Source organism: Malurus melanocephalus, unplaced genomic scaffold, assembly GCF_030028575.1.
Source record: "Malurus melanocephalus ecotype Western Australia unplaced genomic scaffold, MMel_1.1 scaffold_710, whole genome shotgun sequence".
NCBI lineage: Eukaryota > Metazoa > Chordata > Aves > Passeriformes > Maluridae > Malurus > Malurus melanocephalus.
The window spans coordinates 219246-245425 of record NW_026623942.1 but is presented as its reverse complement, the minus strand read 5'-3'; the positions used below and the strand labels follow the sequence as shown (position 1 = coordinate 245425).

Genomic DNA, 26180 nt, shown 5'->3' with positions numbered 1-26180 from the left:
CCCAGCCGCGAGCAGATGAAGCTGGAGCTGCAGAATGGCTCCTCTCACATCACCATACACCTCACCTGGAGCTTSCAGAGGTACCCCCAGCATGGCATGGGGGGGCCAGCCCTGCCTGCACCCCCTCTCTGCCCACACTGAGTCTCTCCTGCCCACAGGGACCTGGGCAAGGGCGGCACGGTGGAGCACGCCTACGGCAAACACACCACAGACCTGGCGCCTGGCTCGACCCAGCGCCTGCAGCTGGCCCAGCTGCTCGAAGGCACCCGGGATGAGCCTGTGTGAGTGTCCCCAGCGGGGAAACTGCACCCCTGTGCTCAGTGGGACAGTGACCCCCCCCTCCTCACCCCACTTTCTTGCAGGCAATTGCCCAAACTCTTCCCCAAATACATCCGGGCACCCAATGGCCTCGAAGCYGAACCTGTTCAGCAGCTGCTGCCAGGTAAGTCTCAACATGTCCCCTGTTCTGACCCCAAAAATCAGCCCTGGGTGCCACCTCTCTGAAGACAGGGAGGATGTGAGTCCCAGTGTTCCACTCAAAAATCAGCACTGGGAGCACCAGTGGTTGTGCTGGGCCCTGACAATGCCACCCTTCTGCAAACGGGGAGGACGTGAGTCCCACCATATCACCCCGCTGCAGCCAGTGAGGTCATGAGCCCCGCTTGAGCCCCCCAAAAAACATCATCCTTAGAGCACGGCAGCCACTGTGCTGTGCCCTGATGGTGTCACCCTCYCCAGATGACGAGGACAGCTACCTGGACGTGGAGGTGCAGCTGAAACGGCAGCGCAGGGGCTCTGGCCGAGGCACCAGCTTYGTGGAGTGGTGGGTGGTGAGGCTGAAGGATGCCCCTCCTGATGACAGCCACATCCTGGGGATGGTCATCTTCAACGACAAAGTCAGCCCGCCCAGCCTGGGCTTCCTGGCCGGCTACGGGTGCGTGGAGGGTGCCAGGGCGGGGGGATCTGGAGGGGGTGGGTGGTGGGATCCAGGATCCACAATGTGCCCCCCACATGTGCAGGATCATGGGGCTCTACGTGTCCATCGTGCTGGTGATCGGCAAGTTCGTGCGGGGCTTCTTCAGCGAGATCTCACACTCCATCATGTTCGAGGAGCTGCCCTACGTGGATCGGATCCTGAAGCTGTGCCAGGACATCTTCCTGGTGCGGGAGACGGGCGAGCTGGAGCTGGAGGAGGAGCTCTACGCCAAGCTCATCTTCCTCTACCGCTCGCCCGAGACCATGATCAAGTGGACCCGAGAGAAGGAGTAAGGGGAAGGGGCTGCAGCCCCCCCTGCCAGGGACATCACCGCCAATGCCTTAAGCAGCCCCCCCGGTTTGGGCCGCGTGCCGCCCCGGGAGCAGTGGGCTGTGGGCCCAGGGACGATGTTTTGCTGGATGTTTTTCTGGATGTTTTTCTTATGTTGCTTKGAAGCCGTCCGACCTGCGCAGACCACGTTGTGCCTTGCCGGGGTGGGGCACAGGGGCTGGCCCCCTCCTCTCACTGGGCAGCCCTGGTTGCCAAGTGGGTGTGGGGGGTCGGGAGCCAGCCCGTGTCCCTTCCCTGCCAGCCCCAGCCCTGTTCCAGAACCAGGTTGAACTCAAAAGCAATAGCCCCTCCCCAGCKCCAGGATGGGGGTTCTGGGTTGTGGCCCCCCAAGTTTGGGGGGGTCTGGCAGCCCCAGTTGGACTTTAGACACTTGTGACTTTGGGTTTGTTTTTTTTTTTTTTTTTATTAATTCAAATGGTTTATTTATACAGATATTGAATAAAACAAACTTGAGGCCTCCCTGGCTGACAGGCAGCTGGGGCAGGGACTGGGGTGGGGACCAGGGCCCTGCACCCCTAACCCCCAAAAAATGGGGGGTGGGGGCTTTCACTGCCCTCAGCTGTAACACAGTTGGGGTGTAAAAGCACCTGCCTGGGTGCCAGGAGTCCTCACCAACCACTGGGGTATCCCTGAGGGGTGGCACCTGCCCCAGCAGTGCCACAGTGGGATGGGGRTGTGTCCCCTGCTGTCCCCAAGCCCTTCAGCTCTGGCTGGGCTCCTGGTACTCCTGGTTCTGCTCCATCTCAGCCCTGCAAGGGATGGACACTGGATGGACATGGCCTTGGGGACCGAGCAGATGGGGACGGGACCCCCAGGCCCGGTACCTGCGGATCCTGCGCTGGCCCTCGGCGCGCACGTAGCGTGGCAATGTTTCAAGGGGGCCCTGCAAGAGAGGGGCCGTGAGCCTGGGACCCCCCTAACCCCCCCCCCAGAGCCACCCCCTGCACCCCAAAGCCTCACCAGCTCCTTGAAGGTGAGGCGGCAGCTGTAGCACAGCAGGGGGATGTAGGCAGCCTTGCTCTCAGCCCTGAGGGACGGACAAGGACAGGGAGAGGGATCCTCGGTGTGGTGGCCTGGGAGCGGGTGTGGGATGTGGCAATCCCCCCTGCCCCTGTACTCACCCCGCTGCTGGCTCCTCAAAGATCAGTGTGGGCTCCAGAGCCARCTCCTCCTCTGCAAGAGCCAGGGGGTCACCGGGGGCTGCTCCCCAAATGCCCCGAGCCCCCCCTGCCCTCCCCACTCACCGCCCTCGATGTCCAGCCCGCAGAGGCAGAGGAGGCAGCGCTGGGACTCACTGCTGGCCTTGGCTGGCTCCGGGCTCAGCTTCTCCCCGGTCCTGCAGCCAACACGGGTGAGAGTGGGTGCACCCCAACCCCCCACATCCCCTGTACCCCACACGGCCCCCCTGTACCCCACACGGCCCCCCTGTACCTGTACACGGTGCTGATGGTGGCCGGGAACTCCTCCTGCAGCCCCAGCAAGAAGCGCTCGATCAGCTGGTGGATGCTGAGCTTCTCCCGGCGCTGTGGAACCGAAAGCGAGGACTGCAGGGTCCTGTCCCCACCATGGGGACACAGAGCTTGGCATCCCCACCACGGGACCCCCCTACCTTGGTGAACAGGGGTGGCACGATGACCGTGGGGACGCCGAAGAAGTGGTTGTAGAAGGCGATCTCCTTGGCCGTGTAGTCCCGCATGGGCCTCACCACCATCACATCGCCGTGGCGCTGGTCCCTGAAGCCCTGTGGGTGCAGGGCTGCCAGGGGACTGTGCCACCAGCAAGCCACCCCCCTGTGGCACTGTGTCACCCCTGGGGTGCGGGTGACATCCCCAGCTCACCGTGTCCACAGCAAGGAAGGCGCCGCGCCCCAGGGACAGGTTGGTGAGGAGCTTGATGGCCACACGCGTGAGGCTCTCGCCCGTCATCACCTTGGTGTAGCCCCTGTCCCGGGCTGTCTGCACGATCAGGTGGGTCCTGGGGACGAGGTGACACCAGCTCAGAGCTGCCACCCGCGGCTGGTGCCAGCGCCAGGCAGGGTCAGTGCCTCACCGCAGCATCTGCAGCAGCTCCTCCCGCGCTGTCGCCGTCCCCGCCGCCTCGAAGGCGCGCAGCAGCTCCCGGCTCCGGGCAGGATCAGGCAGCCGGGGGGTGCCCGGGGGTCCTGCCGGCCTGTCCTGGGTGCTGTGACCAGGCACAGAGGTGCCACCGTCCCCATCCTGCCGCTGCTGCTGGATGAAGCTGTCCACAGCCTCCTTGTAGGAAGGGCCRGCCGTGCTGGACGGGCTGGAGCACTCTGGTCCTGGCTGTAGGATGGATGGGGGCAGCTCCAGGGCCTGTGGGGCAGAGATGGACATAGGGGGGAGTTGGGGTGTCCAGGTGTGTCCCCCACCTCAGCACCTGTCCCCATGTCACCCCAATACCTCCTCCAGGTGCACCAGGTGGTAGGGGAAGCCGGTGGCCCGCAGCAGGGTCTCCATCTGGGCCAGGGTCTGCTCCCGCTGCTCCGGGCTCTGCCYGCACACGGCTCCCTCTGGAAGGTGGGGGGGAGTGCCAGGGCTCCGCTCACATTCCCAGGACCAGGGGGACACCCCAGGCTGGGCAGCACCCCAGCCCTGGCACAGCTCAGGGGACACTGTGCTGGGAGTGGGTAATGAGGCTGGGAATGGGCAGCAGGGCTGGGAGTGGGGTAGAGGATGGACAGTGGGTTGGGAATGGGGCAAGGAACAGGTCCTGGGGTCGGGATGGGGCAGAGAGCAAGGTTTAAATGGGGGATGAGGCAGGGAATGGGCAGCAGAACAGGGAATGGGTCGGGAATGGGCAGTGGGATGAGGAGAAGGCAGTGGGGCTCGCTCACCCTCAACGTAGACCAGGCTGGGGACGAAGCGGAGCCTCTTGGCCGCCTCCCGRCTGAGCCCCTGGCGGAGGAGGAGGGCGAGTGTGGGGTGAGTGGGGTGGCCAAGCTGTGCCCCCCACSCTGAGCCCCCCCGAGCCCCCATTCTCACCTCCTGCACCTGCCGGATCATGGCACTGGAGGCTGGGCCCCCTGACACTGCCAGCAGCACCTGTGGGGACAGCAGGGACTGTCACCAGCCCTGGTGGCATCCCCGGGTCCATCACCCCGTCCTCCCATCCCCGGTACCTTCTCTCCCGGGAAGATGACGCGGTTCTTGCCCAGCATGGCACGGAATTTGTGCACGAAGTACTCGCGGAAGCAGCCGCTGGAGGACACGGGCACCCCTGAGCCACTGCCTGTTCCAACACCCCAGACCCACATCCCCATGTCCCCAAGCCCTAAAGGTCTCGTCATGTCCCCAAGACCAATGTCCCAGAGAACAAGGTCCTCAAATCCTGACATCTCAGGGTTCCCCATCCCCTATGTCCCCGAGCCTTGATGTYCCTTGGCCCCAATGTCCCCAAACCCCAAAGTCCCAGAGATCCAGTGTCCCCAGCCCCAATATCCCAATGTTCCAGATACTCAACAGCCCTGAGACCCAATGTCCCCAGTCCCTGATGTCCCCAAGCCCCAAAGTCCCCAAGCCTTGATGCTCTGCACACACAAAACCCCCAATTTCTGATGTCCCCCAGCCCCGATGTCCCCCACTGTCCCCTCACCGGCAGAACGGGTCCCCGACGCGGATGACGAGGACGGCAGTGCCCTGCCCGCACTTCATGCAGGTCCGGGGGTGGCTGCGGGGACACGGCCGGTCACCGGGGACACCGGGACACCGGGGACACCGGCACCCGGAGGAGGTACCAGGGAGGGGCCGGCTGTCCCGGCAGCACCAAGAGATACCCGGGATGTTACTCGGGGGAAGCACCGGGAGATACCGGGAGGGGGGCATTGGAGATGGCACTGGGGAGTACTGGAGGGATACCGGGAGCAGCACCGGGGGGATACCGGGGATACCGGTGAGATATGGGGACAGTACCGGGGCGGTACCGGGGGGTGCTGGCGGATGCATCGGGGATGTAACGAAGGCAGCACGGGGGGGGATGCCCGGGGGAATACGGGAGAGTACCGGGAGCGGTCCCGGGGCTCCATTCCGGTGCCGGACCGGGCTCCCACCTGCCTGCCGGTGCGCGGCGGCGCCGCGGCGGGTCCGTGTCCGCCCCGCACCCGCCACCGCCACCCGCCACGTCGCACATGACGCTCGTCAGTGGATTCCGGTTGGTCCCGGTGAGTGTSGATGAGTCCCGGTAGATCCCGGTGGATCCCGGTGATTCCCGGTAGATCCCGGTGGGTCCCGTTCGGCTCGGTCCTTCTCGGCCTCGATCGGCTCCCCTCGGCTCCGTTCGGTCCCTTTCGGCCCCGTGCCGTTCCGCTCGGCCTCGATCGGTTCCCCTCGGCTCCGTTCGGTCCCTTTAGGCCCCGTGCGCTTCGCTCGGCCCCGCTCGGCTCCCCTCGGCTCCTCTCGGCTCCCCTCGGCTCCCCTCGGCTCCGCTCGGTTCCCCTCAGCCCCGGTGTGCCCCGGTATGTCCCGGTGTGTCCCGGTGCTCTCCCGTCGCGCGGCGATGACGCGATGGCGCCGCTCGGTGACGTGTGTCCCGCCCCGCCGGCCGCCGCCGCCATGTTCCGGAGCCTGCTGGTGGCGGCGGCGCAGCGGCCTCAGGGCCCGCCCGGGCCCCCCCGCGCCTCCCCCGGGCCCGGCGCCGCCGCCGAGGCGCTGGAGGCGCAGTTCAGCTGCCCCATCTGCCTGGAGGTTTTCCACCGCGCCGTCGGCATCGCGGGCTGCGGGCACACGTGAGACGGGGCCCGGGCGGGGGTGGCGGGGACCCCCGGGCTGAGGCGGCCGCGGGGACGGGAGCGACGCGGGCTCTGGGCGCTGTCTGGGCCGTGGGATCCTTGCGGGCTCTCTGCCCGGTGACCCCAGTCGGTACCGGGACCCCCAGCCCACCCCGGGATGGTTCAGGACCGGGAGCTCCCTCTCGCCCCCTGTCAACTACCGGGACCCCCATCCCATCCCATCCCACACCGGGACCGCTGTCCCACCTCTCCATCCCACCCCGTGACCTCCATCGCATCCCTCTCATCCCGCTCACTCCAGCACTCCCRTTCTCCCCTCCCGGTACCGGGACCCCCATCCCAAATCCTTCCCTGTCCCGGGAGGGGTGCTGCCCTGTTCCCCAGCCTGGAGCCGGTGTGGGGTGTCCCACTGAACCCCCAGAGCTCCCTCTGCTCCCAGGACCCCCAAACTCTTGTCCACTTGTCCCTCCAGCATTCTGGGGACAGTTTGATCCCTTTATCTTGATTTTGGGGACATTCCACATTTTGGGGACTGCGGCTTTGCTTGGAGCCCCAGCACCAGCTCTCTCTAGCTTGTTTTGGGGCTAGGGTAGGAGGGGGCAGGAATGCCAGGAAAATTGGATTTTAGGGATGGAGCTGCTTCACCTCCTCCCTGTTGGTCCTTCCTTTGTCTTCTCTGGGCTGCTGGGATTCCTCAGCCCTTGGATTCCTCTGCTCCTGGGGATACAAGGACTTTGGAAGGATGTGATCCTGGCCTGGATACTCAGCACCGATTTTGTTTTTCTCCTTTCCAATCCACCCTCGATTTTGTTTGTCTCCTTTCCAATCCACCCTCGGAGCAGTGCAATCATCTGTGCATGCGGGGAGCTCCTTGGGAACTCACCCCCTCCCAGTTCTCCCAGTTCTCCCAGTAGGGAAGGTGACCCCTGGGTTTTGGGGTGTCGGGAGTCCCGTGGAGGGGGGGATTGTGCTGTTTCCGGGGTGCTCAGGGCCATTCTCTGCCCCCAGGTTTTGTGGGGAATGCCTGCAGCCCTGCCTGCAGGTGCCCTCCCCGCTGTGCCCGCTCTGCCGCGTCCCCTTCGATCCCAAAAAGGTGGAGAAAGCTTCCAGCGTGGAGAAGCAGCTCTTGTCCTACAAAGCTCCCTGCAGAGGCTGCAGCAAGAAGGTGAAGCTGTCCCCATTGTCCCCATCCTGCTCTGGAATGGGTCTGGAGCAGGGAGCAGAGCTGGGGAAGGGTTTGGGGGAGCAGAGGAGGCTCYGGGGGGATCTTTTGGCAGAGAGGGCAGTCAGGGGGGTCGAGCTCTGCTCCCAGGGAATGGGGACAGGACTTCTGGGGTCTCTGCAGCCCCAAATCTCCGTTCTGTTAGGAAGGAGGGTGGGTGCAGTATTCCCACTGCTGTGGGTCATCCCAGGAATGTTCCTTGTGCTCCTTGTGCAGGTGTCCCTGGCCAAGATGCGCTCTCACGTCTCGTCCTGTGCCAAGGTGCAGGAGCAGATGGCCAACTGCCCCAAGTTTGTTCCTGTAGTCCCCACTTCCCAGCCTATTCCCAGGTATTCCTGCGCTTCGGGGATGGAAACTGTGTCCCTCCTGTCACACTCTCAAATCCAGGATTGTGCTGTGCCTTTTCCTGGGAGGAGGATCAGTGCCTTTTCCCTCTGGCACTGCCGGAGCGTGGGGTGGGGTGAAGGATCCACCAGAGCAGGGAATTGGGGTGGGAGTCTGCTGTCACAAAACTCTGATGGGGTGGTTTGGAAAGAGTCAATCCAGCCCCTTCCCTGCGGATCTGAGCTCATCCTTGCTCTGTTCAGCAACATTCCCAACCGCTCCACGTTCGTGTGTCCGTACTGCGGGGCCCGGAACCTGGACCAGCAGGAGCTGGTGAAGCACTGCATGGAAAAYCACCGCAAYGACCCCAATAAAGTGGTGAGTGAGRGATSCTGKGGTGCTGGGAGTAACTCTGCAAATCCAAACAYTGCAGCTGATGTGTGTGGAAGCACAGCTGTGTTCCAGCTGCTTGAAATCCCTTTGGGAGGTCAGGATTTCTGTTTTGTTAGAGGCTCCCTCAAATGAGCTGCCTCCCTCCCCCTGTTCCTGCAAACCAGCTGGATTTCCTCTCCCTCTTCCCTSTGGGTTGGTTGGGATCTTTGGCACAGGAAGGACATGGAGCTGTTGGAGAGACTCCAGAGGAAATCACCAACTCTGCCATGAGGAAAGGCTGGGAGAATTGGGATTGTTCAGCCTGGGAAAGAAAAGCTTTGGGGAGACCGAATTGTGGCCTTGCAGGACCTTCAGGAAAGGTGGAGAGAGGGTATTGGAGTGACAGGACAAGGGGGAATGCATTCAGACTGCCAGAGAGTAGGTTTGGATTGGAAATTAAAGATAAATCCTTCCCTGGGAGGCTGAGGCAGAGGTGRCCCTGTCCAGATGCCACCATTCCATGTCCCTGTCCCCACAGGTGTGCCCAGTGTGCTCGGCCATGCCCTGGGGYGATCCCAGCTACAAGAGTGCCAACTTCCTGCAGCACCTGCTCCACAGGCACAAGTTCTCCTACGACACCTTCGTGGTGAGTGTGAGCCAAAAAAAGGGCAGCTCCCCTCTCTATCCTGTGTCAGGGGGTGAAACCAGCTCTTCCCTTCCTGCTGGGATGGGGGCACATTCTTGTCCTGCCCGTGAGACCCTCACTCACCAGGAGGGGAGGGAGCTGTTCCTGCACTCCACACCAAAGATGGGTTGTTCCATTAAACTTCCCCTAAGGAATTTTAACACAAAATCCCTTTTCTTGGAGCTTTCAGGAGAAGGAGGAGGAGACCAGCCCAGCCACAGGGTTTGGGGGGGTCTGGTTGCTGCACTTGGGGGGTCCCTGACCCCTCTTGTGTGGGGGGGAATTGTGATGGCTCAGCCTTGGCCTCAGGGGAGGCTTTGTTCCCATCCTGCTTTCCTTGGATGGATGTCAGGGAAAAGAACGTCCAGGAATATCCCAACTTCAGSAGTCATTGTGGTGCTGGAAAAACCCCTGGCCTTGCTAGAAAGCTTCACCTTTTGGCTTCAGCTTTTGTGGGCAGGTTCCATCCCTCCTGCCAGCTCTGAGTTTGATGCAGGAGAGGGGTGTGGGCACAAAGGACACCCCGAGGAGCACGGGTGGCATTCCTGGGCTCCATGGCACCCTAGGAGATGACCTCCCGAAAAGGATACCTAGATAAAAATTTACAGTTGCAAATGAACTTTTGATTCATATATAAAGATTATTTTTATAATCTGTGTGCCCTAGCTGTGCCAGCTCTCCTGAGCTTCCCTGTTTGATTTTCAGGATTACAACATCGACGAGGAGGCAGCGTTGCAGGCAGCCCTGGCCCTGTCCCTCTCAGAGAACTGAGGCTGATCCCTCTCTCCCTGCCCTGGCTGCTCCTGGGGACACAGAGCCCTCCAGAGCCCCACTGCTGCCTCCCTTCCTGCTGCTCTGCAGGCAAATCCCGCCTTGTTGAAGAAGGTGGAGCCTCTTCAGTGTCASAGTGAGTGAGCAGAGGCCTCTGGAGAGGTGGGATCAATCCTTGCAGAGGCGTTTCATATCCGTATTGGGAGCACATCCCTGTGCTCTGATCTATTTATTATTAGATGCTTTTTGGCACACTTCGTCCCTGCTCTCTGTTGCAGCAGAATATGTACCTGAAACTGATAGGTTGGATGCAAAACACCCTAATTTGGGACTGGAATCAGCCACATCCTTTTAAAAAGGAGGAAGACAGCACAGAGCTTCTTTTTTTTACACTCTCCAAGGATTTTTCCAGAGATGTCAGGCTGTCCTGACCCCCRTGCTGGAGGCTGGAGCTGCCTCCTTCACCTGAATCCCGGGATGAGACTGAACAGGGGTTCAGAGGAGCCCTCGAGGATGGCATCCAGCATCCAGGGAAACCTTCCCCTTCCTCGTTTTGTACCGGCTCTTGGGATACCAAATCCCTGTTTTTCTACACCAAGCGGCACGAAGCCTTTTCCACGTTTTCTAGAGCAGGATCAGAAGCTGTTCCTCTTCACACTGCAATATCCGTCACCTGGGACAAGAGTATTTTTATGGAACATTCTTAAGAAAGTTTATTTTTTACAGAAATAACCCAAGCAAACGAACACGTGGATTGGGAATGGGGTGGGAGCTGGATCCTGGAGGAGTGGTGGGTTGGACTCTGAGGTGGGGGGAAGTGCAGGGATCTTTCTGGGCCATTCCTGGATATTTCTGGGCCTTTCCCTTCCCTCTCCAGAATTCCTCTGCCTGTGAGGAATGGTTGTGCCACGCTGGCACTGGGCAGGGAGCAGCTGGGTTGGATCCAGGTGCTGGTTGCCCATGGAATGTCCATCCATGCAGGATCCCAGCCCCAACACCGAGCTGCTCATCCCCCCAGAATTAAGGGATTGTGTTTCCCTTTTYTGATCTCTCCCTGGGAATAGGGCACTGTTGATCCAAGGTGCTCCACAGCATCCTGGTGACCTTTCCCTTTTCATCCCCTTCCTCTCAGCCCTGCCTGCTGCAGGTGGAGTTGGCTCTGRAGGGCTGGGAGAAGGTGGGAGGGAGATGGGATGAGCCCAAAGCTCCCAAAGTGATGGAGCTGAGGGAGGGGGTGATTCCCAACACCCGCCAYGCTGCCTTTCCACGGGATTTTTTGCAGGGCAGAAGGGTGGGAAAAGCCCCCTCTGCATCTCCCTGCTTGGAGAATTCCTGACATTTATCCAAAACCTGGCTCCAGCTCTGCTCTAGCAATACTGGCTTGGTTTTTATTTTGATTTTAGTAGGACTGGTTGGTTTTGGAGTCTGCAGCCCCTCGAGGAGCGTGCAGGGAACCCTCTGCTCTGATGGCAGRGCAGGGAAAGGGCTGGAGCTGCCCCTTTCCCCTTTCTGGAGCCAGGCCAGCCAGGAGGGCTGGGATCTCTTACCTGCCCAGCATTTCTGGAGGATGTTCCTGGCGGGATGGAGAGCACTGGCATCTTCCAGGAGGAACCCAGGAGGGTTCCCTGTCCTGTGCTCAGCTCCTGGCACAGAGAGCTCCCTGCTTTTGGGCCAGCACTGTTAACCTCGGGCTCCTTCCCATTTCCTTATCCTTTTTGCCCTGCAGAGCCAGAGCAGGGGCAGCAAGAGCTGCTTTTGTAAAGCACTTTAAGGCCCTGGGTGTGAGGGGCCAGGCCATGCTGTGATGGGTTTCCCTCCGTGCCAGGGATCCCGCTGGCCGTGCCCATCAAAGTGTCACCCACCACTTTTTTTGCATAATTAGAACTTTTAACGAGCCGTCCTGTTTTTTGAAGAATAATTAACTCGATGACGTATTTGTAGCAAACCATTTTTCTCAATAAAGGCAGTTTCATCCACGCCTGGGCTCGCCGCGGGGAAGGAATGCCTGGAGCACTGGGATACTGGGGTTACTGGGATTTTGGGAGCAGTGAGAGAGTACTGGGGGTATTTGGAGTACTGGGATGCTATAGGGGAGCACTGGGATACTGGGGTTACTGGGATTTTGGGAGCACTGAGAGAGTACTGGGGATATTTGGAGCTCTGGGGTGCTATAGGGGAGCACTGGGATACTGGGGTTACAGGGATACTGGGGCACTGGGTTTACTGGGAGCACTGAGAGAGTACTGGGGGTATTTGGAGCTCTGGGGTGCTGAGGTTTACTCAGAGCACGGAGAGAGTACTGGGGATATTTGGAGCATTGGGGTGCTATAAGGGAGCACTGGGTTTAACTGGGAGCAGTGAGAGAGTACTGGGGGTATTTGGAGCACTGGGGTGCTATAGGGGAGCACTGGAATACTGGGGTTACTGGGATACTGGGGCACTGGGTTTACTGGGAGCACTGAGAGAATACTGGGGATATTTGGAGCTTTGGGGTGCTGAGGTTCACTGGGAGCACTGAGAGAGTACTGGGGGTATTTGGAGCTCTGGGGTGCTGAGGTTTACTCAGAGCACTGAGAGAGTACTGGGGATATTTGGAGTACTGGGGTGCTATAGGGGAGCACTGGGATACTGGGGTTACTGGGATACTGGGGCACTGGGTTTACTGGGAGCACTGATGCGTTGGGGAACTGGGGACACCGAGGGCACTGGGTAACAATGGAGGCAGAGGGTGTAGAGAGCACTGGGAGCGGTATTTGGAGCAGAACCGGGAAGGTACCGAGAGCAGAACCGGGAAGGTACCGGAGCACCGGCACCGTCTGCGCATGCGCAATTCTTGCCCAATTCAAAAATGGCGCCCCTTAGGTCCCGCCCGGCGCTCTCAGTGGGCGGAGCCGCCCGTGGTCCGATCGCTCCTATTGGCTGTTTGGAACCGGGCGCTGCGCTCTGGACCAATGGCGAGGCGGGACCGGCCACGCGCCACGGTCACGTGCGTGGGGCGGGGGCGGGACCTGAGGCCGGCGGGCTGAGGCGGCAGCGATGGCGGCGGAGCGAACTGTGGCCATGGCCACCTGCACGGCCCCCGTGAACATCGCCGTCATCAAATACTGTGAGTGCCGCGGGACAGCGGGCGGGACACCGGGAACGGGGGCACGGGAGGGACGGGGAGCGCGGGTTCCGGGCCGTGCTGGGTGTGCCACGTGCGGCTGTGCCGTGACAGGTGGCATTGAACCGGGCCAGACCATTCCTTACCATGCCATTCCTTGCCATTCCTTGCCATGCCGAGTGCTGTTATGCCGTGCTTTGCTGTGTCCATCAGTGCCATTCCTGGCTGTGCTGTGCCATTCCTGACTGTGCCATGCCATTCCTGGCTTTGCCGTGCCATTCCTGGCTGTGCTATGCCATTCCATGCTGTTCCTGGCTGTGCCATACCGTGCCATGCCATTCCATGCCATTTCGAGCCCTGCCATGCCATTCCTGGCTGTGCTATGTCATTCCTGGCTGTGCCATGCCGTGCCATGCCATTCCTGGCTGTGTTATGCCATTCCTGGCTGCACCATGTCATTCCATGCCATTCCGTGCCATGCCGTGCTTTCTTGCAGGGGGCAAGCGCGACACCGACCTCATCCTGCCCATCAACTCCTCCCTGAGCGTGACGCTGCACCAGGACCAGGTGAGTCAGGATTAGGATCAGGATCAGGATCAGGTTTGGGATCAGGATCAGGTTTGGGATCAGGTTCAGGATCAGGTTTGGGATCAGGACCAGGTGAGTGAGGATCAGGATCAGGTTTGGGATCAGGATCAGGTTTGGGATCAGACCAGGTGAGTCAGGATCAGGATCAGGATCAGGTTTGGGATCAGGATCAGGTTTGGGATCAGGACCAGCCGTGCCCGGGGGTGCTGAGCCCCTCACCCTCTCCCCCCAGCTCAAGACCACCACGACAGCGGCCGCCAGCCGGGATTTCACCGAGGACCGGCTGTGGCTCAACGGGAAGGAGGCGGACGTGGGGCACCCGCGGGTGCAGGCCTGCCTGCGTGAGGGTGTGTCCCCTGCCCGGGGGTGTCCCCGCTGTCCCCTGTCCCCACTGTTCCCTGTCCCTGCTGTCCCCTGACCCCGCTGTCCCCTGTCCCCGCTGTCCCCTCTGTCCCCTGACCCCGCTCTCCCTGCAGTGCGACGCCTGGCCCGGAAACGCCGTGGGGGCAATGAGGACGCGGCCGCTCTCAGCCTTTCCTACAAAATCCACATCGCCTCCGAGAACAACTTCCCCACGGCCGCCGGGCTCGCCTCGTCTGCCGCCGGCTACGCCTGCCTGGGTGCGTGTGGGACGGGGCACGGCACTGCTGGGTGTCCCTGTCTCTGAACTGTCCCCTTTGTCCTGCTGGGAGGGGTGACACACGGGGTCCCTTTGCTGTGACCTGTGCTCTCCTGTGGCTGCATAGCGTGGGAGCTACTGGGTGGGGTGACAGGGGTGTCCCTGTGTCTGTCCCCGCAGTGTCAGCGCTGGCTCAGGAGGGGTGACGGGGGTGTCCCCTCAGTGTTGGCTCTGATAGCACTGGGAGGGGTGACAGGGGTATCCCCTGTGCCTGTCCCTGTAGCACCGGGAGGGGTGACAGGGGTGTCCCCTGTGCCTGTCCCTGCAGTGTCAGCGCTGGCTCAGGAGGGTGACAGGGGTGTCCCCTGTGCCTGTCCCCACAGTGTCAGCGCTGGCCCGGCTCTGGTAGCACCAGGAGGGGTGACAGGGGTGTCCCTGTGCCTGTCCCCGAAGTGTCAGCACTGGCTCAGGAGGGTGACAGGAGTGTCCCTGTGCCTGTCCCTGTAGCACTGGGAGGGGTGACAGGGGTGTCCCTGTGCCTGTCCCCGCAGTGTCAGCGCTGGCTCAGGAGGGTGACAGGGGTGTCCCTGTATCTGTCCCCACAGTGTTGGTGCTGGCCCAGCTCTGGTAGCACTGGGAGGTGTGGCAGGGGTGACAGGCCTGTCCCCTGTGGCTGTCCCCACAGTGTCAGCGCTGGCCCGGCTCTGGTAGCACCAGGAGGGGTGACAGGGTTGTCCCCTGTGCCTGTCCCCGCAGTGTCAGTGCTGGCTCAGGAGGGGTGACAGGCGTGTCCCTGTGCCTGTCCCGCAGTGTCAGCGCTGGCTCAGAGGGGTGACAGGGGTGTCCCCTGTGCCTGTCCCGCAGTGTCAGCGCTGGCCCGGCTCTGGTAGCGCTGGGAAGGGTGACAGGGGTGTCCCTGTGGCTGTCCCACAGTGTCAGCGCTGGCTCAGGAGGGTGACAGGGTTGTCCCTGTGGCTGTCCCGCAGTGTCAGCGCTGGCTCAGAGGTGTGACAGGGTTGTCCCTGTGGCTGTCCCCGCAGTGTCAGCGCTGGCCCGGCTCTAGTAGCGCTGGGAAGGGTGACAGGGGTGTCCCTGTGGCTGTCCCCGCAGTGTCAGCGCTGGCTCAGAGGGGTGACAGGAGTGTCCCTGTGGCTGTCCCCGCAGTGTCAGCGCTGGCTCAGAGGGGTGACAGGGGTGTCCCTGTGCCTGTCCCCGCAGTGTCAGCGCTGGCCCGGCTCTATGGCCTGCAGGAGGAGCTGTCGGAGGTGGCCCGGCGGGGCTCGGGCAGTGCCTGCCGCAGCATGTTCGGGGGTTTCGTGCAGTGGCAGCGCGGGGAGCGCCCCGATGGCACCGACAGCCTGGCCCTTCAGGTGGCTCCCGAGACGCACTGGCCGGAGCTCCGTGTCCTCGTGCTGGTGGTGAGGGGCTGGCAGGGCATTTGGGACTGGGGGGGTCAGGAGGAGCAGTGTCCCACTGTGTGTGTCCCCACAGGTCAGTGGGGAGAAGAAGCCGGTGGGCAGCACGGCAGGGATGCAGACCAGTGTGGAGACCAGTCCCTTGCTGAAGGTATGGNCAATGAGGACGCGGCCGCTCTCAGCCTTTCCTACAAAATCCACATCGCCTCCGAGAACAACTTCCCCACGGCCGCCGGGCTCGCCTCGTCTGCCGCCGGCTACGCCTGCCTGGGTGCGTGTGGGACGGGGCACGGCACTGCTGGGTGTCCCTGTCTCTGAACTGTCCCCTCCGTGCTGCTGGGAGGGGTGACACACGGGGTCCCTTTGCTGTGACCTGTGCTCTCCTGTGGCTGCATAGTGTGGGAGCTGCTGGGAGGGGTGGCAGGGGTGTCCCTGCAGTGTCGGTGCTGGCCCGGCTCTGGTAGCACTGGGAGGTGTGGCAGGGGTGACAGGGGTGTCCCCTGTGCCTGTCCCTGCAGTGTCAGCGCTGGCTCAGGAGGGTGACAGGGGTGTCCCCTGTGCCTGTCCCTGTAGCACCAGGAGGGGTGACAGGGGTGTCCCTGTGCCTGTCCCCGCAGTGTCAGCACTGGCTCAGAGGGGTGACAGGGGTGTCCCCTGTGGCTGTCCCCGCAGTGTCAGCGCTGGCCTGGCTCTGGTAGCGCTGGGAAGGGTGACAGGGTTGTCCCCTATGCCTGTCCCCGCCGTGTCAGCGCTGGCTCAGGAGGTGTGGCAGGGGTGTCCCTGTGGCTGTCCCTGTAGCACTAGGAGGGGTGACAGGGGTGTCCCTGTATCTGTCCCCACAGTGTTGGTGCTGGCCCAGCTCTGGTAGCACTGGGAGGTGTGGCAGGGGTGACAGGCCTGTCCCCTGTGGCTGTCCCCACAGTGTCAGCGCTGGCCCGGCTCTGGTAGCACCAGGAGGGGTGACAGGGTTGTCCCCTGTGCCTGTCCCCGCAGTGTCAGTGCTGGCTCAGGAGGGGTGACAGGCGTGTCCCTGTGCCTGTCCCGCAGTGTCAGCGCTGGCTCAGAGGGGTGACAGGGGTGTCCCCTGTGCCTGTCCCGCAGTGTCAGCGCTGGCCCGGCTCTGGTAGCGCTGGGAAGGGTGACAGGGGTGTCCCTGTGGCTGTCCCACAGTGTCAGCGCTGGCTCAGGAGGGTGACAGGGTTGTCCCTGTGGCTGTCCCGCAGTGTCAGCGCTGGCTCAGAGGTGTGACAGGGTTGTCCCTGTGGCTGTCCCCGCAGTGTCAGCGCTGGCCCGGCTCTAGTAGCGCTGGGAAGGGTGACAGGGGTGTCCCTGTGGCTGTCCCCGCAGTGTCAGCGCTGGCTCAGAGGGGTGACAGGAGTGTCCCTGTGGCTGTCCCCGCAGTGTCAGCGCTGGCTCAGAGGGGTGACAGGGGTGTCCCTGTGCCTGTCCCCGCAGTGTCAGCGCTGGCCCGGCTCTATGGCCTGCAGGAGGAGCTGTCGGAGGTGGCCCGGCGGGGCTCGGGCAGTGCCTGCCGCAGCATGTTCGGGGGTTTCGTGCAGTGGCAGCGCGGGGAGCGCCCCGATGGCACCGACAGCCTGGCCCTTCAGGTGGCTCCCGAGACGCACTGGCCGGAGCTCCGTGTCCTCGTGCTGGTGGTGAGGGGCTGGCAGGGCATTTGGGACTGGGGGGGGTCAGGAGGAGCAGTGTCCCACTGTGTGTGTCCCCACAGGTCAGTGGGGAGAAGAAGCCGGTGGGCAGCACGGCAGGGATGCAGACCAGTGTGGAGACCAGTCCCTTGCTGAAGGTATGGGGACACGGGCAGGGACAGGGTCCCTTTGCCCTGGGAATGACACTGGAGGGCATGGAGTGACACCCAAAGGGTCACAGTGCTGTGGGTGTCACCACATTGGGATGACAGTGACCTGCCCACTGTGGGCATCACTAAATTTGGGGTGACCACAACCTGCCTGCTGTGTGTGACACTGAATTGGGGTGACCATAATTCATCTTTTGTGGGTGACACTGAATTGGAGTGACCATAATTCACCTTTTGTGGGTGACACTGAATTGGGGTGGCCACAATTCACCTGTTGTGGGTGACACTGAATTGGGGTGACCATAATTCACCTGTTGTGCGTGTCCCTGAATTGGGGTGCCACAACCCTCCTGCTGTGTGTGTCCCTGGACTGATGGTGGCCTCCCTGCTGTGGCAGCACCGGGCAGAGGTGGTGGTCCCCGAGCGCCTGGCTCAGATGATGCAGCACATCCGGGAGCGGGACTTTGAGGGYTTCGGCCAGCTGGCCATGAGGGACAGCAACCAGTTCCACGCCACGTGCCTGGACACCTTCCCACCCATCTTCTACCTCACGGACCTGTCACGCCACATCATCGCGCTGGCRCATCGCTACAACGCCCACCACGGCCACACCAAGGTACCAGCGGGGTTTCTGTGGGTGCCCCAGTGCCTGGGTCCCCCCACAAGGTCCCCATGTCCCCTCAATGCCACCGCAGGTCGCCTACACCTTCGACGCCGGTCCCAACGCCGTCATCTTCGCGCTGGCCAACACCGTGGCCGAGTTCGTGGAGGTGGTGAGGCGCAGCTTYCCCCCTGCCACCAACGGGGACCAGTAAGGGCATCTCTCTTCTGACTGGGGTGGCACAAGGGGGGACGTGGGGACACAGGGACTGAGTGCTGGCCCCGCCACAGGTTTGTCCGGGGGCTGCCCGTGGGCTCGGCCGCGCTGTCACAGGAGCTGGTGGCCGCCGTGGTSACCGAGCCGGTGCCGGGGGCTGTCCAGTACATCCTGCACACCAAGGTGAGGGGCAGGGGGGGTGACATGGGGGGGACACGTCTGCACAGCCTCGTGGGGAGGCTCTGACCCCATCCATGGCCCCAAGGCGGGGGTGGGACCCCATTCCTGTCCCCAGGGGAGGTGTGGGACCCCATTCCTGTCCCCAGGGGTGTGTCTGGGACCTCATCCCTGTCCCCATCCACAGTTGGGTGTGCAGGACCCCATTCCTGTCCCCAGGGGTGTGTGTAGAGCCCTGTCCCCATTCCCAGGGCTGTGTGGGACCCCATCCCTGTCCCCATCCCCAGTTGGGTGTGCAGGACCCCATTCCTGGACATTTTCCTGCTGGCACAACACCATGGGGTGACCTTTTGGGGTCTGTGGAGCCCAGTGCTACCCCTCAACCCCAGTAGGGGGGTCCCTGCAGACTGTGGGGCTCCCTGGTGTCCCTGACCCGTGTCCCTGCAGGCCGTGGGGCTCCCTGGTGTCCCTGACCCGTGTCCCTGCAGGCCGTGGGGCTCCCTGGTGTCCCTGACCCGTGTCCTGTCCCACAGCCTGGCCCTGGTCCCCAGCTCGTGGATGATCCCAGCCAGCACCTCCTGGGAGCGGATGGATTGCCCCGGAGCCGCGCCTGACCCCGGTGACASCCTGGGACAGCCTGGGACAGCCGGGACAGCTCGGGAGGGCTCTGCTGGTGCCACCCGTGGGGCTCAGGACCCTGAGCCAGACCTGCTGCAAAGCTGTCCCCAGCCCTGGGGCGGKGTGTGGCCCTGGGGCTGGTTTTTAYTCTTTTGTAAGGAAATAGAGGGTTCCTGGCTCCAGCGCTGTTTGGGGGTGTCAGGTTCTGTGTGTGGTGCTGCGGGGGATCAGTGCCAGCCAAAAAAGGGGGCAGGAGCTGGGGACAGTCCCTGGAGCTGAACGTGTCCCTCTGCAAAGCCGTCACCCCACAGGACCCCTGTGTCCTTTGTGGGGAATCTCCTGTCCCACATGCCCTGAAGCTGTCACTACTGGGGCTGATCCCGTTCCCCTGTATGTCCCCTGTCCCTTGCACATCCCACATCCCCCGTCCTGTCCCTGTCCCTTGCAGGACGGATCCTGTCCCGTGTCCCTCACATGTCCCTGCTGGGATGGTCCTSTCCCCCCRCATGGCCCCRTTGTYCCCRTGTCCCCCTGGATCGGACTGATCCTGTCGCTCCGTGCCATCCTTGTCACCCCACATGTCCGGTGTACCCCCGGTCGGTGCCATGTCCCCGCGGGGGGCGTGGCCTGTGGGAAAGGGGCGTGGTCTTGTGCGAGRGGGCGTGGCCGGCGGTTCGTAGCGCCGCACCCGCCTTCCGGGTCGGGACCGGCCGAGCGGAGCCGAACCGGGACGGGCCGAACCGAGCGGAGCCGGGAGCAGCCGAACCCCATCGGCCGAACTGACCGAAACCGACCGGGTTAAGCCCCGAGGAGCCGAACCCGCTCGGGCTGAGCCGAGCAGAGCCGAACCCCATCGGCTGAACCGGCGAACCCGCTCGGGGCGAGCCGAACCGGGCCGGGAGCAGCCGTAGCCCCTCGGGCCGATCCGAGCGGAGCCGGGAGGAGCCGAAGGCGCTCGGGCCGATCCGAGCGGAGCCGGGAGGAGCCGAAGGCGCTCGGGCCGGCGGTTTCGCTGCTGGCCATGGGGCAGATCGAGTGGGCCATGTGGGCGAACGAGCAGGCGCTCGCCGCCGGGCTCAGTGAGTGCGGGGGGATTGCGGGGCTTGGGGAGACCGGGGCTGGGCGGGTGGGGGGATCCGGGAGCTTCGCAAAGTCCCGGGGCGCTGGCGGGAGGGAGGGAGCGGCCGGCGGGCTGGGAATGAATGCCCAGGGAGGGGATGCTGAGCCCCGGGGGTGTCCCCGGACACGGCCCCGGGGGATGGGAGGGGGTCCCGGTCCCACTGAGCGGGGGGCGCTGGGGACAGCCGGTGGGTGCGGGCGGAGGCGCCGGGGACGGCCGGGAAGTCCCGTCCCAGCCGGGTCGGAGCCTCCTCTTCCTCCTTTTCTCTTCCTTCTCTGCCCTCTCTTCCTCGGTTTCGTCTTCTCCTCCTCCACTGTTCTCTCTTCCTCTTCTTGCGTCGGCCACGGGGCCAAAAACCTCTCCTCAAAGCCGTCTAAGCCTGGAGCTCCCCAGCTCCCTTCCCTGAATCCAGAGAGTCCCGCTCCTCCCCGGCAGCATCTCCCCGACATCCCGCAAATTGGAGTCCTTGGGGCCATGGAATGCCCCGGTTCCCTTCCTTGAGTCCGGGACTCACGTACCAGAGTCCAAAACCCCGGGTCTGGGCTGTGCGGGGGCTGTGTCCGGTGTTGGGAGTTTGGGGTTTGTGTGCTGAGTTTGGGGTGTGTGTGCTGAGTTTGGAGTTTGTATCCTGAGCTCGGGGTTTGTATCCTGAGTTTGGAGTTTATATCCTGAGTTTGGGGTTTGTGTGCTGAGTTCGGTGTTGTATCCTGGGGTCGGTGTTTGTATCCTGGGGTCGGGGGGCCATATTCTGATTTCGGGGTTTGTATTCTGATTTCGGGGTTTGTATTGTGAGCTCGGGGTTTGTACCCGGGCTGGGGGTCGTTATCCCGGCCTGGGGTCCCTTGTCCCGGCCGGGTCCCCCCATCCCGCTGTTCCCACAGTCCTGCTGACGGGCGGCATCGTGGCTGTGGCGGGACAATTCAAGGGCTGGTATTTCGCCGCCTATTCCATGTATCCTTCCCGACGGCATTCCCGGGGCTGGGCTGCAGGAAAATCCCATCCTGACCGGCGGGAGGCAGGGACATGGGGTCACATCCTCCTCCCCCCGCTCGCAGCYGTGCTTTCCCTGCCCCACACAGCCCTTTTTTTGGGATGAGGGGTGTTTTTCGGGGCTGTCCCCGTTCCGATCCCCCCTTTCCTTAACCCGCCGGCAGCGCTGCAGGCGTCCTGGTCTGCCTGCTCGAATATCCCAGGAGCAAACGGCAGAAGGGCTCCACCATGGAGAGATGGTGAGTGGGGTGTCCCCCCTGCATCCCTGGAACTGGGGGTCCCAGTAGCCCCCAAATTCCGGGATGTGGCACTGGGAATGGGAGCAGAGCTGGATCCCACGGTGGCATCYTYRGGATGTCCTTGCARAGATGGGRGTCCCTGGGTGCTGKGTGTCCCCCAGGATGGGGACACCCCCTGTGACACCCCCGATGTCACCCTGCAGTGGCCAGAAGTACCTGACAGCCGTGGTGAAGCTGTTCGGGCCCCTCACGAGGAATTACTACATCCGAGCTGTCCTTCACGCCGCGTGAGTGGGGTCTGGGGTGGGGAGAGGGAGCTGGGCCCCCCAAATCCCTTCTGAACCCCCTCTGAACCCCCAATCTGTGTCCCAGGCTGGCTGTCCCCGCTGGTTTCCTCCTCTCCACCATCCTGGGCACCGTCTGCCTGGGCATTGCCAGTGGCATTTACCTGCTGGTGAGTGCAGAGGGGCCCTGGGGGGAGGAGGGCACCCTAAACCCATGGGCTGCTCCTTCCATGCACATCCCAGAGCATTCCTGGGCTGGGCTGCAGGAAAACCCCGTCCTGATTGGGGTGGRGGCATGGATGTGGGGTCGCATCCCGCTCCCACTGAGCTTTCCTTGCCCCAAACAACGCCTTTTTGGGGTGAGGCTCATTCCTTGGCGCTATTCCCGATCCCACAGGCTGCAGTTCGAGGGGAGGAGTGGAGACCCATCGAGCAGAAGCCCCGGGAGCGGCCCCAGGTGGGGGGCACCATCAAGCAGCCCCCCAGCAATCCCCCACCCCGGCCCCCGCCCGATGCCCGCAGGAAGCAGCCAGAGGTTGGGGGGCAGGTGAACCCCATCCCTGTGGAAGCGGAATAACGGGAATCCTGCTGCCACTCCTGCTCCTGCTTCCCAGCTGCTCCTGGATCCACTGCAGGATCGGGAATGGGCTCCTGGGGATCCCCAAAACCCAGAGGCTGCTCAGCTCCTGGGGATGCGCAGATCCCTGGGATCATCAGTTCCCCCCGGGCTCCCCAAGGGATTCCCAAATTCCCAGCTCCTGGGGACCCCCAAATTCCCKAGGATGTTCAGCTTTCTGTGGGGTCTGAAGCCCCCAGRGGCTCCTCAGCTCCTGGGAAACCCCAAATCCCTGGGGATATTCAACTCCCTGAGGGTCCCAACTCTCCAAACAGCCCCCAGTATCCCGAGGGATCCCCAAATCCAGCTCTCAGGGAATCCCCAGCCCCCCGGGGGGATTAGGCAGCTCTGCTCTGGCTCTCCCTGTTTTTTGTCACTTCTGCAGTTGCTGTTGCAATAAAAACTGGGAAAGGCACYGGCTGCCGCTGCCTCCTGCTCCTGGGGGAGCCTCCCCTCCTGTCCTGCTCCTGGGAGAGATTGGGGGGTGTTTTGAGGACAAATAATGCAATTATTGGCAAACGCAGAATGGGGATGTGCTGAGTGTGGCCATGGCAGGGTCCCCTCCCAMAATCCTTATGGACCCAGCATTGGGATGGAGCTGGGGGAGCCCAGCGAGTCCCAAAGGAGGCCCCAAAACYTGGGATGATCCCTCAGCAGGGAATGTGGGGATCATTTCCCTCCCCAGTCCCACTCGTGRGTGCTGGAAGTTCCCTTATGGGATGTGGGTGCCAAATCCTTGATCCTGCTGGGCATCAGCAGCCCCTGTGTCCCCTCCCCACACAGACCCCGGTCCCTCGGGGGGTGCAGATGCCCCAGGGCCCCCCGGGCACTGCCAGCACATCTGGGGTGGCCCTGGCAGGTGGCACCGGGCCCGTGGGCTGCAGTGCCCGGGGGCAGAGCCATGGGAAAGGTGTGGGTGTCGGGGTGCCAGGGCTGGGTCCCCCCGGGGCTGGGGGTGTGGGGGTGCCCTGTGCCCTCCCCATCACCTCCCTGTTCATCCTGCCCTGCCGCACTGGGWGCACTGGTGCTCTGCCCGCAGTGCAGGGGGTGAGGGGTGTCCCACAGCCAGGCACTGCCACCCGTGGGTGTCCCTCTGTTGTCCCTCTGTCCCTGCGCCTCGATTCCCAACATCCCGGTGCCCTGGCTGGGAACAGAGCAAGGACCGTGCCAGGCGTTGTTTGCTTTTATTCGCAGCATTAAATAGCACAGGGAGAGGAGACAATAAATAGCTTTTTTGGGGGAATAAATAACCAGCGAGCGCCCGGGCAGCGCTCGCAGGGTCGGACCGAGGGGCGTCGAGCACCGCGGGGCGATGCCAGCCCGGAGTCACAGCCGTGGCCGAGGGGGTCAGCAATAAATACGGGGTACAAAACCCCCCCCGGCAGCAAGGCCGATAAATAACTCATAAATAACGAGGGGAGGGTGCTCTAAAACAAGCACGGGCGGGGCCGGGCGGTGACACGGTCACGGTTCGGGGCTGCGCGGGCGCGGCGCGGGCTCAGCGCACCGTGCGGGGCAGGACGCAGGTACAGCCCACGGGCACTCGGATATAATCCACCTCCAGAGCGAACATCCCCAGCGCCCCCGGCCGCGGGCACGGCTTGCGCCGCACCACCATCATGCTCTGGTGGATGGTCACCGAGTTGAGCGATGTCGTCTCCCGGCCGGTTTTCACATCCACGCAGCCGCTGCACAGGCACTCGGCGAARGCCAGCTTGCGCGGGTAGCGGTTCTCATCCTCGTCGATGCTGCGGGGACACGGCCGCGCTTTCCTTCGTGCTCACCGCGGCTGGGGGCACGGAGGAAAGCGGTTTTCGGGGTGTCGGGGTGCGGCGGGCACTCACCGGTAGGTCCACGGGGAGATGGAGCGCTCGTGGGGTTCGCTGCGGGGCCCGGTGCGCAGGGACAGCGCGGGACAGCCGTGCGGGCGGAGCCGCCGCAGCCTCCGAGCTTCCAAGCGCTCCAGCTGCGGCACCAAATGCACCGGGAGGAGCCGGTCCCAGCGCAGGCTGCGMGCCAGGAACTGCGCCGGAGCCTCGTCCCCCAGCTCGGCCCCGCTGTAGCAGCGCACGGCGGCGTGGRCAGAGCCACCCCCGGGGCGACGCAACCCCCGGCACGGTCCCAGAGCCGCCAGCAGAGCCAGGACAGCCAGCCAGCCCTGTGGGGACAGCGCGGAGCGTCAGGGACAGCCGCGGGGATGGGGACAGACACAGAGAGCCAGGGGACACAGGGACAGCCGGGGGGATGGGGACAGACAGACAGGGGGACACGGGGACAGCCGGGGGGATGGGGACAGACACACAGAGAGAGCCAGGGGACACAGGGACAGCCGGGGGGATGGGGACAGACAGACAGGGGGACACGGGGACAGCCGGGGGTACGGGAACAGACACAGAGAGAGCCAGGGGACACAGGGACAGCCGCGGGGATGGGGACAGACAGACAGGGGACACAAGGACAGCCGCGGGACCGGAACAGACACAGAGAGAGCCAGGGGACACAGGGACAGCCGGGGGGATGGGGACAGACAGAGAGAGCCAGGGGACACAGGGACAGCCGGTGGACGGGGACAGACAGACAGGGGGACACAGGGACAGCCGCGGGGATGGTCACACACTCACACACACACTCACACTCACACACACACACACACTCACACACACACTCACACTCACACACATACACAACACATACAGAATCAGGGGTTTTGACATGCAGAGACCCAGCACAGCCCTCCCCAAAATGTGAGTGTGCACCCACACAGCACCTGGGGCCTGGGCAAGGTGTATATCTATATATCACTTCTCTATCTATATAAATGTATAATCTGTATAGCTCTATCTCCAGCTGTATTTATCTGTATATCTCTATATCTGTACTGTAATAGCGTATCTTTATCAATAAGTACATATACAATCTCTGTATCTCTAAATCTCTGTCTAGAGCTATATGTTTATATATTCTATATATCATCCCTATATCTCTATATCTATATGTCTATAATCTATAATTATAACTATATACGTCTATAGATCTCCATATCTACACAGTAATTATGTATCTATCAATAACTAGATATACAATCTCTATAACTCTATCTAGATCTATATATCTATATATATTCTATATATCATCTCTATATCTCTATATATTTATATATCCCTATATAGTTATAGATATCGCTGTCATCTCTATCAATATATTTCTATATCTGTATCAATATATTTCTATATCTGTATCTATGTATCCCCACCCCTACTAAAACATCACACAAATGTGCATATATATATATATATATAAACCACAGAATATAATATATATATATATACACAAACAGAATAAAGAATATATATATATTTATACACACACTGCACATACACAGCAACACCTGTAGGTATAAACACACTCATATATATATGTACATTTATACAAATGTAGAGTACAGAATATATATATACACATAAACACAAATACAGAATATATATATAAATTTATATAAAAATGATATATAAATATATATGTAAATATATATATATATAAAAATATATAAATATATATATCTATACACACACACATATATACATACACACTGTGCCTGTACATACACACAGAGCTATATACACACAGAATATAGAATATATATTTTATATATATAAATATATAAAAATATGTATATTCTATAATATATATTTAATATATATTATATATCTTAATATATTTTATAAATTTTAATATAGAATATAGATATATTTTATATTATAATATATAAATATATATTTATATATATAAATATATAAAAATATATATATAAATATATATAAATATATATGTCTATACACACACAAAAAACTGTGCATGTACACAAAAACACATGCAAAGAGCAGATATATATGTGTATATTTATAAAATATACACAATAATATATAAAATATAATATACATTATTCATACATGATGTATAATATACACAATATGTAATAGAATTTAGGTTATAGAATATAAAATATAGAATATAGAATATATCTGTACAGTGCCAGTACATGTATATGTCCATACATTTATAAATATATTTTTATGTGTGTGTGTATATATATATACATAAATATATACTATATATTATATAATATATACTCTTTATGTATATGTGTCATGTATATTTATATATATTTTTTTATATTTTAAAATGTATATATTTATGTATTTATTTATGTATCTATAGCAGAGTGTACACACCCTCAAGCCTGCAGGAGCAGCAAATATCTGTGCACACACACACCCCTGCAGCTGATCCTGTGCATTCACACCCACACAGACACAAAACACCCGTGTGTGTG

The 26180-nt window shown here is 60.7% G+C and overlaps 6 protein-coding genes across 6 annotated transcripts in view; 4 read left to right on the top strand and 2 right to left on the bottom strand.

Moving 5' to 3' along the window:
* Window positions 1-1732, top strand: part of PIEZO1 (piezo type mechanosensitive ion channel component 1) — a 23034-nt gene extending 21302 nt beyond the window's left edge. The window contains exons 47-51 of the mRNA XM_057384458.1: window positions 6-80; window positions 159-281; window positions 363-442; window positions 739-934; window positions 1020-1732. Of these exons, the coding sequence (XP_057240441.1) occupies window positions 6-80; window positions 159-281; window positions 363-442; window positions 739-934; window positions 1020-1269 (724 nt within the window). The 3' untranslated portion in view covers window positions 1270-1732. The remainder of the gene's footprint in view (window positions 1-5; window positions 81-158; window positions 282-362; window positions 443-738; window positions 935-1019) is intronic.
* On the bottom strand, window positions 1711-5738 carry CTU2 (cytosolic thiouridylase subunit 2). Its single transcript, XM_057384457.1, has 15 exons — window positions 5394-5738; window positions 4940-5014; window positions 4467-4545; window positions 4330-4389; window positions 4182-4242; window positions 3748-3857; window positions 3377-3660; window positions 3166-3301; window positions 2937-3068; window positions 2759-2850; window positions 2572-2663; window positions 2449-2500; window positions 2288-2354; window positions 2152-2210; window positions 1711-2076 (listed from the first exon to the last, which is right to left on the bottom strand). Exons 1-15 carry the CDS (start codon window positions 5471-5473, stop codon window positions 2028-2030), a joined length of 1428 nt encoding a protein of 475 aa, XP_057240440.1. The 5' UTR covers window positions 5474-5738; the 3' UTR covers window positions 1711-2027.
* Window positions 5739-5882: 144 nt separating this feature from the next.
* Window positions 5883-11421, top strand: RNF166 (ring finger protein 166). Its single transcript, XM_057384469.1, has 6 exons — window positions 5883-6068; window positions 7080-7236; window positions 7510-7622; window positions 7881-7995; window positions 8528-8635; window positions 9380-11421. The coding sequence occupies exons 1-6, from the start codon at window positions 5896-5898 to the stop codon at window positions 9443-9445; spliced, it is 732 nt and encodes a 243-aa protein (XP_057240452.1). The 5' UTR covers window positions 5883-5895; the 3' UTR covers window positions 9446-11421.
* A 1028-nt stretch (window positions 11422-12449) lies between these two features.
* On the top strand, window positions 12450-18780 carry MVD (mevalonate diphosphate decarboxylase). Its single transcript, XM_057384465.1, has 10 exons — window positions 12450-12551; window positions 13045-13115; window positions 13369-13483; window positions 13613-13756; window positions 14974-15173; window positions 15247-15321; window positions 17384-17602; window positions 17682-17797; window positions 17878-17986; window positions 18514-18780. Exons 1-10 carry the CDS (start codon window positions 12482-12484, stop codon window positions 18592-18594), a joined length of 1200 nt encoding a protein of 399 aa, XP_057240448.1. The 5' UTR covers window positions 12450-12481; the 3' UTR covers window positions 18595-18780.
* A 459-nt stretch (window positions 18781-19239) lies between these two features.
* LOC130584467 (cytochrome b-245 light chain) lies at window positions 19240-21919 on the top strand. The gene is made up of 6 exons (XM_057384464.1): window positions 19240-19677; window positions 20600-20669; window positions 20873-20947; window positions 21151-21234; window positions 21320-21401; window positions 21629-21919. The coding sequence occupies exons 1-6, from the start codon at window positions 19620-19622 to the stop codon at window positions 21806-21808; spliced, it is 549 nt and encodes a 182-aa protein (XP_057240447.1). The 5' UTR covers window positions 19240-19619; the 3' UTR covers window positions 21809-21919.
* Window positions 21920-23014: 1095 nt separating this feature from the next.
* The window catches only part of IL17C (interleukin 17C), a 5981-nt gene continuing 2815 nt past the window's right edge, over window positions 23015-26180 (bottom strand). The window contains exons 2-3 of the mRNA XM_057384463.1: window positions 23692-24005; window positions 23015-23595 (exon numbers count right to left, since the gene is read on the bottom strand). Coding sequence (XP_057240446.1) covers window positions 23346-23595; window positions 23692-24005 — 564 coding nt within the window. The 3' untranslated portion in view covers window positions 23015-23345. The remainder of the gene's footprint in view (window positions 23596-23691; window positions 24006-26180) is intronic.